At 36.3% G+C, this 13536-nt stretch overlaps 1 protein-coding gene across 19 annotated transcripts in view; it reads left to right on the top strand.

The window, feature by feature from the left end:
• Positions 1 to 13536, top strand: part of BCAS3 (BCAS3 microtubule associated cell migration factor) — a 488284-nt gene that overhangs the window by 25129 nt on the left and 449619 nt on the right. For 11 of the 19 annotated variants that reach the window (XR_010593801.1, XR_010593802.1, XM_065573036.1 and 8 more), the window contains exons 6-7: positions 2426 to 2507; positions 8983 to 9018. Coding sequence is in view for 17 of the 19 variants with exons in the window: in XM_065573036.1 (XP_065429108.1) it covers positions 2426 to 2507; positions 8983 to 9018 (118 nt within the window). In the remaining 2 variants the exon portion in view is untranslated. The remainder of the gene's footprint in view (positions 1 to 2425; positions 2508 to 8982; positions 9019 to 13536) is intronic. The other 8 variants (XM_008178809.4, XM_065573040.1, XM_008178811.4 and 5 more) reach the window with 1 other exon arrangement.

Below are 13536 nucleotides of genomic sequence, written 5' to 3'. Positions count from 1 at the left end.
TTTCCTCTTACTCCCCCTCTCACTTTTTACTCTCTCTAAGCTTCCTTCCTACACTCCCCATTGGTGTCTTCTTCCATGTTGCCCATTATGCTTGGTACAGGCACCCTTGTTTTCTTTCTCCTTCCTCCCCCCAAACAAGAAAACCCATGACCCATTAAAGAATTAAATCTGTGGAGGGAGTGACGGGGAAGGTAGCTTCACCAATTTGACTTTTGAACATCATACTATCATTTGGTTTGTACATAACTTGGTTTGCAAGCTCTTCGGGGGAGGGACCACGCCTCCTGCTCTAGGAGAAGCAGCACACTGTCATCAAATTACTAATTTGTTAAATCTGAAATTATTCTGGAAAAAAAAACAGAATAATTAAAATTGTATGTACTGTACAAGAACTGCTACTAAATGGCAAAGCAGAATCTATGATGCTGATAATCTACCTAATAAAATAAGAGCAGGATGGATTAAGGGTCTGAGTCTCATCTTTCTTACATCAGTTTTATAGCCATCTATATCAGGAATAATTGTAATCACTTAATTGGTATTACTCCTGACTCATTCAGTGTGAGACTGGAATAGGCCCCAAGTCCCTGGGGAGGAATGTAAAGACAAATATTTCCCAGAATTTTTGTACTGTCCTGAATGTTATTTTAAATTGAATCAGGAGAGTAAGTGGAAAACCGAATTAAGGTTGTCCCTGTTCAATGCTTAATTATAAAAAGGTCAAGTGTTTACTGTAGTAAGTATAGCATTTGCATATAGTCTTCATAACAAATAGATGGTTCAAGGGGATAAGCAGCAGCAGTTTGATGTACATTATCTATAGCAATGGTAATAAGCTATAGTTAAGAAGTGGCAACAAAATGTGAGTCGGAGTTACTGGTCATGATTTGTTGCTTAAATAGCAGTGGATTTTTATTTTTCCAACTTGTCATCTAAACTGCAGGAAGTAATTGAAGAAATATAAAAAGACATTTTAAAAAGGTTGTGTTAGATTTATGGTTTAATACTTATCGAGTTATGAGGTCTTGCTTTCAAATTGTATGCATTTCTGATATTGTAAAATGCTTGTTTGGCAAACTCTCTTCCAAAAATAGTATGCCAACATGCTGGTTAAATTTTTAGCTTCATTACATCTGTTTTAAGTTCTTAGTTATTTGGAAATGAGTTTCATAATGTTTGCCATTTTCCTGAAGTTTGACATTCCATATCGGATCCATTACCAAGCAGTTATGAAAATACATTGTGACCGACCATTTACAGGAAGTCTGGAAATTCTTCGTAACTACTTCTGATTTAATCTTTTCAAGATTTCCATTAGTGACTAACAATTAGTTTGACTTCCTACTTTTAAAACAATTTTAACACCTATACAATATATGGTGCACTAATATTTCAGGGTCTCTGATCCTTTATATCCAACATTTGATTCTCTTAATCAGAGATTAGTTTGCCTCTTCTAATAAAACATACAATGTGTAGAACAAATTGTGTGTTAATCAGTGGCCAAGTTGAGGACTTGTATGTCCTGAAATGTGTGCAGTACACTTATGAAAGTTGTATCGCACTATGGTATTTTATGTAGCCTAATGGAAACATGCATTTCTTGATGTGAAGGACCTCTGTTACTATAATTCGTCAATTATTTTTAAAGACCTCTAAAATATCGTCTGTAGGGGAAGGGTATATAAAATTGATTTTTTTGGGCAGGGGTGGGTTTGAAGATGCTTGGATTGAAAGGATATGTAATTTCTATCCCAGCTTGCTGTTCCAGGTCCTGGGTAAACCAGAACTTCACTTAGTGTATGAAATATTTAAAGTTTGCTGAACACATATGGAAATTACCAAGGAAGAGAGGAAAAATGCTTCCCCTGAAATTTATTTCTATTGAATTCCTTCTTGCCTTTAATTTTTGGAATAAAAAAATATTACCGCGTTATAGGTGAACCACATTATATCGAACTTGCTTTGATCCAACAGAGCCCCGCCCCCACGGAGCACTACTTTACTGCATTATATTGGAATTCGTGTTATACCGGATTGCGTTATATTGGGGTAGAGGTGTAGTTTTTGCATTAATTTAACTAAATCTGTTTTTTTTTATTTTTTTTAAGTAGTTTAAATCAGTGCAACTCCCTAGCATAGATGCAGTTGTACCGGTGCAAACGTGTTTGTAGCTTAAATTTACCTGCGGATCTCTCATGGTTTCAACAACTATTAATAGGGCATCCTGTGACCCTGTTACAGCACCAAACACACAAGAACCCCTCAAAACTCTTGCAAAGTGGATTCATTTGTGCTATGTGGAAGGCATGACAAAGTTTAGGAAGCGATGCTTAGTGAATTAGGCATGGGAGGAGGGAAGTTTTAATGGTTTATTAAAACAAGTAACATTCTTTACATTGTTTATAATTTGTATATTATGCAGATCAGTGGTGAAGCCCAGGAACTCTTTTCTGTTCGACACGGCCCAGTTCGAGCTGCACGAATCTTGCCTGCTCCACAAATCAGTAAGTATGTTGTTGTGACAGTTCACAGCTAAATGTATATTCTCTTCTACCTACTGAATGAATCAGTATTTTTTCTTTAAAAGTTTTACTTGAATCTTTGTTATACACTGGTATGTCTGCTTTCCATTTATTAGAAACTTAGTTAAAATAAGTGACTCTTTCAGAGTAGCTTGGTTTTTACTAATATCACTGTTCCTTGATTTTCACATCTAATTCTTCCATGCTCCAGTCTTGACTTGGTCTGTTTCCCAGATATTTTTTTTTGTTACTTTGATTATCTGACAGTGACATAAAATTGCCAAGATAACTGCTTGTTTTTAAAAAAATATACGAGCATAACTTTGTTCACTGTTAAGAACTAATAAACGGTGGGTAGTAGAGATGCACAGGAGTGCTTCTTTGTTCTGTGGACCCTTTTTTTTTTCTGAAGTTGATTTTGGTCTCAAAAATGTGTGACTTTTCTAAGTGCTTTTGATTTTTTTCCGCTTCATAATTCTGAATTACTTTAAATTTGTAACTCCTGTTTTTAACCCCAACTGCTGCTTTTTTCATAAGCTAGAGAACTGCTGGGCCTGGATATCTTAAATTTTATAGAATACTCCAGAGACTCTTATGCTTCTATTTTGAAATAATAATAATAAGAAGAACATAAGAACAGCCATACTGGGTTAGACTAAAGGTCCATCTAGACCAGTATCCTGTCTACCGACAGTGGCCAATGCCAGGTGCTCCAGAGGGAGTGAACCTAACAGGTAATGATCAAGTGATCTCTCTCCTGCCATCCATCTCCACCCTCTGACAAACAGAGGCTAGGGACACCATTCCTTACCCATCCAGGCTAATAGCCATTAATGGACTTGACCTCCATTTTATTTATCAATGAATGTGTTAATATAAAATACTGCTGAGGAGTGATTTCAGATATTGTTTGTTTTAAATCCCATCTCACATTGTAGGAGCAACTTTAGACTTACTACACTTAGAATCCTAGAATTATAGAATCGTAGGACTGACAGGGACCTCCAGAGGTCATCTAGTCCAGGCCCCTGCACTCATGGCAGAACTAAGTTTTATTTAGACCATCCCTGGCAGGTGTTTGTCTAACCTGCTCTTAAAAGTCTCCAGTGATGGAGATTTCACAGCCTCCTTAGGCTATTTATTCCAGTGCTTAACTACCCTGATGGTTAGAAAGTTTTTCCTAATGTCCAGCCTAAACTGCACTTGCTGCAATTTAAACCCATTGCTTCTTGTCCTATCCTCAGATGTTAAAGAGAACAATTTTTCTCCCTCCCCCTTGCAACAACTTTATATGTACTTAAAAACTGTTATCATATCCCCTCTTCAGCTTCTCTTTTCCAGACTAAACAAACCCCCTTTTTTTCAATCTTCTCTCATAGATCTTTAATTGTTTTTATTTCTGGGCTTTCTCCAAGTTGTCCACATTTTTCTTGAAATGTGGTGCCCAGAACTGGACATAATACTCCAGTTGAGGCCTAATCAGCGTGGAGTAGAGCAGAAAAAATTACTTCTCATGTCTGCTTACAACACTCCTGCTAATACATCCCAGAATGATGTTTGCTTTTTTTTTTTTTTTTTTTTGCAACAGTGTTACACTGTTCAGTCATACTTAGCTTATGATCCACTATGACCCCCAGATCCCTTTCTGCAATACTCCTTCCTATGCAACAAGGAGTCCGGTGGCACCTTAAAGACTAACAGATTTATTTGGGCATAAGCTTTCGTGGGTAAAAAAACCCTCACTTCTTCAGATGCATGGAGTGAGAATTACAGATGCAGGCATTATTATACTGACACATGAAGAGAAGGGAGTTACCTCACAGGGCCCTGTCAACACTGGTTCTCCACTTGTGAGGTAACTCCCTTCTCTTCATGTGTCAGTATAATAATGCCTGCATCTGTAATTCTCACTCCATGCATCAGAAAAAGTGGGGGTTTTTTACCCACAAAAGCTTATGCCCAAATAAATCTGTTTGTCTTTAAGGTGCCACCGGACTCCTTGTTGTTTTTTGTAGATACAGACTAACATGGCTACCCCCTGATACTCGACTTCCTTCCTAGGCAGTCATTTCCCATCTTGTATGTTTGCAATTGATTGTTCCTTCCTAAGTGGAGCGCTTCAGAGCATTAGTCTAGTTTGTCCAGATCATTTTAAATTTGAATCCTATCCTCCAAAGCACTTGCAACCCCTCCCAGTCAGGCTGACAAAGAGCATATAGAATGCTGTGCAACAGTGGAAGGCAGGGAAAATTTTGGTCAAGGACACTGAAGCAAACTCCCACTCTTAGGAAAATTGTCATGGGATTTTTAAGTTCTACATATGGCAGACAGGAACTTGTTTTTAAAAGTCTCATCCAAAAGGACTCCACAGTTTCAGTAAAGGAAAATTGAGAAAACAGTTTTAAACCACATAATTTTTGTAATCGTTGTTACAATCATTATTATAGAACTGACTCTTGATTAATACCTTGTAGTCCTTTACCCCAAGCATTTTTTTCCTTAGCAAGGTCATGGTTGCTAGCAATAGAATTAGAAATGCTATTTATAGTTAGAGACTCATATTCAAATACACTGCAGAGTTTATTCATGATTTGTGGTCCTTACCTTCTCAAACTTTCAAACTCTTGGGATGAATAAAAGATTTTAAGTTTTCTTTGTCATCTGTTCAAGAGGCAGTGCTGGATATCCAACCTAATGTACATGAAGAAATAACTTTAATAAAAATGATATAGTGTCAATAATATAGTATACATTTAAATTCAGGAAGACATTTTGTTTTCTCAAAACGAAGTAGGTTTGCCAAAAACATGAAGGCTCTTTTTTTTTATTTCACGTATGGGAAAAATGCTAAGTATTTTCTAAAACTTATAATATTATAACAGACCACCCAGGTGCCCCTGAAATATCCGCTGTTGAAGCTTTTTCTGGTATTAGAACACAAAGTTACTTTCCCATTCCGATCAGAAAAATTACTGGAAAGGGAATTCTTTATAGTTCCTTCTAGTTGGAGTGGAGCTAGCTTTTAATTTGTTCCTCTTTTTGCTTATTTTAAGTAAACCATTTTCAAACAAATTGACCTTTCCAGTGTTTGAGTTTTTGACATGTCTCTTAATGTACAAATGGCCACCTCCTCTCTTGAAGATTACTTAAATGTGGTTTTATCACGTTCTGAGACCAGCTGTCTTGCTTGCTCAACTACATTGTTTCAGAAATTCTGAGTAACCTCCTGGAAGAGTTTGTTAAAAAATTTGAGCAACTATGCATAAACAAGCAAATCCTCTTAAAAACTGAGACTGTTCAGCCCAAATACAAGCAATTCCCAGATAGCAGGCCAGTTCACATTTGCTTATAATCATCTCCAGTATTTTGAAAGTGGAACTACTATGCTCCCAGAAGAGAGAACCGGCATACTAACATTTTAACTTGATATAGCTTAAAGAATGAGATGACTTCACTAAAACATCAGATGCTGTTCTGTTGTCTTAAAATTTTCTGTTGATTTGCTAAGTATCGGTTAAGAAGTCTGGTCTAGAATTAAGATCCTGACAATTTTGTCGTCCAGAATCCCATTGCACTTGTAAGAGCATGAGGAGTTACCCTGTTAGTGTCCTGGCTGAACCTCAGTTTGGGCAATATTCTGTTTGACCAAAACTCACCCTGTAACTTCAACTGGAGAAGCTACTCTCCTGCTTCCCTCCTGCATACAGCTGCTAAGTAGTGTTTCTTGTGTATAATGTCTGCCACATTCCACTACAGTCGATCTAATTTGAGCTTTTATTTACTTTTCTGTTAAGGTCTGGGATTAAGTGGAGAAGTGGTACACAGGTTAGGAATCTATGCAATAGTGTATTGAGAGCCATTTACCAGAACTGTTAAGCAGAGCTTGTTCTTGCACAGAACTCTAAACTAGAGTTAGGTTTAAGTAGATCTTAAATTCAGTTAAAATATTAAACACAAAATGGAATGTGTTAAAGTAGTAGCAACCTACTGTTAGAATTTAATACACAGACACACATTTAAAATTTGTGCAGGACTTTTTCTTTATGGGAACATTGTCAATTTTGTAATTAGCTAACAAACTACAGCTATTTTGGTCTTTTCTGTGTCATCAAATATTAGATCCCTATGTCTTTAAAAAAGGAAAAAAGGGGGAAAGAAGTGTAACTGCAAGTGAAGGAAGCAATAGTTAACATTCCAACAAGTTCTGTTTTTTACTGAGGATAGAAAAATGCTTTGCATTGTACAGTCTAGCAAGCAAACTAAACTACTACTTATGAATTCCACTGGGTAGTTGTTCTCTCTCTCTCTCTCTCTAAACTGCTTATATTTAGCATTTAACAATGATAGTTGCTACATCAGAAATCTATTCAAATTAGTTCGTATTAAATTAAGTTAAACCTTTTAAAAACATGTTTTGGTCTCTTTTTACATGGCTTGGTATAAAGTAAATCTGATTAAAAATACACAAATATATTATCGACCAATATCTGGAATCAGACAAAAGTAAAACTGTAATAAGAGGCCTTAGATAACTAACACACATAAGCTTTAATGATTCTGAACAAAATAAAATGCATTTGTGAAGGAGAAGCTGATTATTATCAGCAATGCTCAAACACAGTTTTACTGTAAAGATGTAAAAAGGGAATTGTTGAATGTGAGGCTCGTGGTGGATGAATTTGGCACGTTCCTAGAAATAGATCTCAGTTGGTGATAAGAAACTCATTCCCAGGTGTGAAAGGAAAAGTTCATGGTTTTAACTCACTTTTTCAGCAGTACAACTTAATAGTTTGTGGACTATTTTGTAAAAGTACTGTAATCCTTTGATGTTTGATTCCCTGTTGCATCATGTTTTTCACACCATAATATAGTACTGTTTCAAAGAATTAAAGAAGACCTCATCAAATCTGTTTTATTAAGTTACATGGCAATGTATGCCTGTGCATTTTCTATTATTTTAGGATAGGAACAAGCCTTCAATGTCAAATCAGTTTTTTCATGGTGCTTTTAAACTTTGAGAAGTGTTTAAACATTTAAATATTTTTTTTTTAAGAAACTATAATTTTTTAATCTTTGTTCTCATTGACTAACACACATGAAAATTATTATCTTTAAGAAAAATGGGCCCTGAGTTAAACTGTACTGTGCCTTTTCTCCATTTCCTTATTGCTCAAATGTATAAAAAAATACAGAAGATGGCTAGTTTCCGTAGTCTGTCAATATTCATTTATATTATTTTTTTATTTGTACATATTGTTAAAGTTAGTATCTGATTTATGTGATTCCACTTTGCCAAATACATAGACATTTACTGTATACTCTGAACTTGCAGCAATGTAGTTGTTAACTTTAAAGCACAAAGATAGAGAAAAATCTGCTAGTAATAAGTACCAGGGATTTCAGATTATAGTTAGCGGAAAGCCTGGACAAAGGTGACTTATCTTACGCTCAAAATGTGGCAAAGCTCAAGCTTAAACGTGTTTCCTTCAAGAGCAGATTTCAAAGGCAAGCGTCCACTATTGCAAACTTCTGTCTTGCTTGAGTCTTACTCTTGAGACACACAGATGAACTGTGAATGGTTGAATATAGGAATTGTAACAGGACAGACTGGAAGAAGTCAGAGGCCATAGTACTTTGAATTTGAGCTAGAAGTGAAATGGACGTCAGTGAAGTATGTGGTATACATACATAATGAAAATGTGCTTTCCAAGCCCACCTTGCCTACAAATATGCAGACACATTCTGCTGTAGTTGAAGCTTATGGGTAGCCTTGAAGGTTCACCTCAGTTGAAGTTCATGACTGTAGATAACAGAGACATGGATAACTGAAGAGGCATGTATCTGTCTCTTGGCCAGCTGAAAGTGAAAAATGTTCTTGGCCACCGCTGCTGTCTGTGAATCCAGGAACAGTGCTGACTGTGGTAACTAACTACCTGACCCTGACATAATGAACCACCTTCACAATAGCTCAGCAGAGACAGACAAACAAAGGAGAAGTTATAAATGTCGCCTGTTTCTCAAAATGCTTATTCCATCAATCAGCATCATCTCAATCTTATAAGAGGCTAGAACTGCCCAGGCAAACCTTCTTTTCTTTTCCAGTAGTGAATACTCTTGGCTGTAGCTACAATAGTGACCTGATGGATTTCTTAGAATATAGGTTTCAGAGTGGTAGTCTCGTTTTTTTTTAGAATATAGGCTATTCTTGGACAGGATTATGTTTGTCTCTGTTTGTGGAGAGTGTCTAGCACATTGTGGACACTAATGATAGAAATCACAGCTAGTACAGAACCTAAGGATAGTACTTCAATATGAAAGACAAGATGGATTGTCTCTTGGTAGTGATATATTGGTTATCCACTTGAACATTGTGATAACCAGAAAGAAGACAGATGCAGGGAAAGGTTGTATACAGTATGCTAACCTGTCTCTTTTTCTATCCACCTGTTCAAACTAGGGCTAGTGTCAAGTGTGGCATTGCTGTATCAAGATGGTAAGTCTGAATATGTATATAAACTGGTCCAAATAGGATTAGTTTGTGCATTCTTCAAACTATACGCCAAAATAGGCAATACAGTGTTTTTTCCTATTGATATTATTACATCAGTATGTAGCCATGTTTTCTGTAGCCTTGGAGAAAGGAATCTGTATTTATAAGGCATCCAAGCTCCGCCTTCTTCAAAAAGTCAGATTTTAATCGGATCATAAAATAATCAGGAAACCAATTAATCTCTTCCCATCCCATTTAGATCCTTTTGGCCTCCAACAGCATCTGTGGTTTTGATTATTTTCTGCACCTCGGAATATAGATGGCCTTTTTGGAGCCCGAAATATTACTCTGACCAATTTTCAGGCTTACCGGAGGAAGTAGAGTTGCATGGCTAATAATCAGAATATGAAGACATCTTTCTTGATGCTACCAGTCTTCAGAATAAGAATCCTAAGCCTAGACATTTTGCATGACTGCCTGCTGCATCTGGTTGGCACAGCTTCTTAACCTACCCAGTTCCTCACTGTTTTAATCATAGTGCTGGGAATGATTTGAGTACTTATTCCATATGTGTAAAGGTGTCTAGTTTTCTGAGGGCTCTGAATTTCTCCTTGTCTGTTCAGACATGCCGGGGAAAAGATTTGTTTGAAGACTAATTGATCTGACTTCCTGTTTGTTAGGGTGGGAGTGAGAAAACCTTACACGGTAGATGTAAAGCAAGATGAGGCTGGGGCTCTGCCGGTTAAATTAATTTACTCACCCGGTGAAATGGAAATAGTTGGTGACACTGTCATAGGTTGGGTAGCCTGGGAATAAAAAGCAAAAATCAGGGAATATTAACTTTTCTTATTTGCCGTGATAAGATTTTTGTGGCCTTCTCCTCCTTACTGAAATTGCTCTATATTAGGCTTTCCTCCCCCAATATATAGTGGTTCCATTTAACTACATTAGTCCAATTCTCATACTCTTTATGTAACATAGGTTAAGTGTTTTCATCACTTCTTCCAAAATTCTTACTCATGTCTTAATCACTTCCTTTTGGAACTGTTGCAGTTCTCGGTTAACTGGTTTCCTGTGAGAATTTGGGGAACCTATATACAACTTATAAATTCTGGTTGATATGATGAAGTTATTAAGAAGTTGCTACAGCAGATTTCGTAAGTGTGATTGTTCTTTACCTCTCTACTCACTTTGAGGACCATGCTGTAGTTGTAAATATTGACAGTTGAGATAACATACATGGCTTCTTACAGCTTTTGTAGCAGAATAAGAATATGTTTGCTCTATGAAGTGGATTAGTTTGGTAGAATATCTTATCCCCCCCCCCCCCTTCTTACCTATCCCAGTCTGTTATAGTGAAAATCCTGTATTTACTGAGTCATAATATTTGCTTAAACCCTTTGAATTCAATGGGTTTGCACAGGGTGTAAATCTCAGCTGAGCAATTAGTATTTCTTAGTCTGGAAAGTCCAGAGCCTAACACTGGAATAGCACAGAGTGTGGTAGTTTAGGACTGATGTGTTGGCAGAGTTGTGTGTAGAACTTGGCTTGAGCCATTGCCTGTTTCATATATTCCCAGCCTTCACTGTTATGAACACAAATTCATCAAATTTAATTCAGTCCAATTTTTTGCCAATTTCTGTATTATGCTACTTGCATGGTTTTTTGTTTTTAAAAAAACACACAGTGCAGAATGATTATTTGTGGTTCATCAAATTTACCAAGGAGAACAAAAAATGTAAACAAAGAATAATGGAAAGTATCAAGTTACTTACATTTTAAAAGAAATGTGAACCAAGGAACATTGTAAAACACACTCTTAAAACTAGAATTAATTTCAGAAGTTAGAATTAATTGAGTTACAAACTAGTTTTGCACTTGAAAACCATTTCATTATACAAGTTCAAATTTTATTGTCGTTTTAACACGTATTACCTGCATCTCTGACTTCTGTTTATATTTTTAAATGTTTTACTGTGAAACTCAAAAGCTGACTTAGCTTAATCTGCAAGAATACTGAAAGAAACTATCATATTTAGGTTGCTCTCTAAAGGAAGGCAGATGTTAATATTATATATATTCAGCCACTTGGGTGGCTTAGTGGTTTTAAGTCTTTTAAGGCAAAAATATTTGCCAAGCGTGTACAATACAAAAACCCACCCTACAAGCTGACCAAACAGTAGCAGTTTGTAGCTAGAATTGGCTAGAGCTAAGTGGCTTGTGCAGGTGTGTTTTTAAGCTTTGGTGTTTTGTAAGTGGTGTAGGGTTGATTGTGGTAGAATGAAGTCTGATGTAGGTGGGTTAGAGAAATTATAGAATAGAATTCTGATGTAGGTTGGTTAGAGAAATTATAGAATAGATTTCTGATGTAGCAAGTAAGCCTTTTATAAGCCGTATAGAAAAAACATTGGAGTGCTTTTTTATGTTTACACCAATGTAAAAATATTAATACTCAAAAGTGGACTGGCCCCCCGCTCTGCTGCCATTTCACTTTTAGAAACATCGTATTGGTTCATTAGGCCCACAGGGCTCCAACTTTAACTGCACCAGGCTCATGTGACTCTAGCTTTGGTTGAATGTAACTTAAAAATGCAGACTATTTCCTTCTAAGCAACATTTTCTCAAATAATGTACTACTCTTTCCTCTAATAGTAACATTTAGTTATCATTGACAAATATTTCAAAGTTATTTTCTTGTGTTTTGGTAGAAACTATTTGCTGTATTGACTAAGAATAAAGCTGTTGTGTCTCAGAAGGAAAGTGCAAATATCTGTAAAAGTGCATGGTTTTTGTCTCTGATTAAAATTCTTTGACTTTGAGTTCAGAACTAGAGCAGGTTAAAAAGAGTTTTCTCTGCTGTTCTGTATCCTTCTGACTGGTGGCTGGCTTCTTATGATGGTCTTTTTGGCCAACTTGTCTGATGCCCTCAGCCTTCTGATACTGCCTTGGTCCTGGCTGCCCTTTTTCATTTGCTCACTGACTCTTTGAGGAGCATCTTGGAAGGAAGAAGGTGTCTGAATTTTTTTTTTTTTAAAAGCATCCAAACATTCTTGAGCCATCTACAGTGTTCTCTCTTGCAACTGTCTTTTATACTCTCTTGGCTCTCAGGAATGTAAAGTATCTTCCAACAAATTTAGACTACGTCAGCAAAAATACATAGAAATCCGTCTGTATGCATAGATCCTACCAATTCCTACAAAGGATTTTTTCCTTTTATATAATTTGTCTGGTTCATTTTTTCAGCAAGTCTGGTGGATATTACAGCTAAGGACAGTAAACATACTGAAATGTGCAGTCTGCAATCATTTTTATGTAATCTTCACTTGCCACTAATGCAGTCATGCCTGAGGATGTGAAGAAGATGATATCTGACCTGGAAGACTGATATGATGTGGATAAAAGAATCCAGTTTGTGGAGAGCAAGTTAACTTCAGTATTAAGCTAGGCTCTTAAGAAAATCAAAGGAGCTAGAACAATGTCTTCCTCACTGAGTGAGTCAAAGGAATGTCATCCAATTGTACTATTCTGTAAACTGGGATATTGTCAGCAAAACTCTTATCCTCAGTGGAAAAAATAGGCAGAATACACAAATCTGTCTGGCCTTTTAAGGTTTGAGTGCACAATTTCCAAGATTAGAAGGCAATGCCTGCTACCGAGAGGAGTCAATCACAGGGTATATTCCATTTGTACAAAGGCTTTTAAAGATGCTTGCAGAATTGCTGATGCTCATGCAATTGTGTTATAAGCACTTTGAAGGCAAAGATTTAAGATCAGATTTTTACTATGCAGGACATCTATGGGCATAATTTTTGAATCAATCCTTCCGACAGATCAGATGCAGATACTTGTCAGAGAACAAGACATGCAACTTAATATTGCTTAGAGAAGTAGTTTTACTACAAACTAATCTGTGAAATGTTACGTTTTGCAATTAAGTTATGAAATGTATAGCAATTTTTGTCCTTTTGGCGCAACAAGGTTTTAAGATACCTCCTACCATAAATCTAACCTACTTGCTAAGGTGAAATTAAGTGAATTAGAGAAATTAAGATGAACAAGATAAATTTAATTAAACATATAAACAAGTAGTACATACAGACATAATTTGCAGGTGTCTGTATTCGTTAAATGACTTGGTCTTAATAATTTTAGCAAGGCCACTATGTATGCTAAATATTTTGGTGCTGCAACTCCCCCTATCTTACAGTTTTGGATGTGTGTTTTTCTTTCATATTTCTATGTTCCTTATTAATGGAGTGCATAGATATTTGATTTTCTCCTTTATTTAAGTATTGTCTTATAAATTACTGTTTTAGAACCATAACTCACCTTCTGCAAGTTCGTTAGTGCCACACCTCTGCTGTCTAATTGGTGTCCTAGTATAAATAAGATTTCCTTGATTGAACAGATTTCCCAGTGAGAGTTGACTATCAGAAGGGATCCTGATGGTCTGAATCATTTTACATTGGGGTGGGGGGAGGTTTTGGAAAGTGATTCATAGATTTTCTAGTTTATGCTTGA

Source organism: Chrysemys picta, chromosome 19 (genome assembly GCF_011386835.1).
Source record: "Chrysemys picta bellii isolate R12L10 chromosome 19, ASM1138683v2, whole genome shotgun sequence".
In the NCBI taxonomy this organism is placed as follows: Eukaryota; Metazoa; Chordata; order Testudines; family Emydidae; genus Chrysemys; species Chrysemys picta.
The sequence above is the reverse complement of the archived record's forward strand: the minus strand, read 5'-3'. Positions and strand labels throughout refer to the sequence as shown.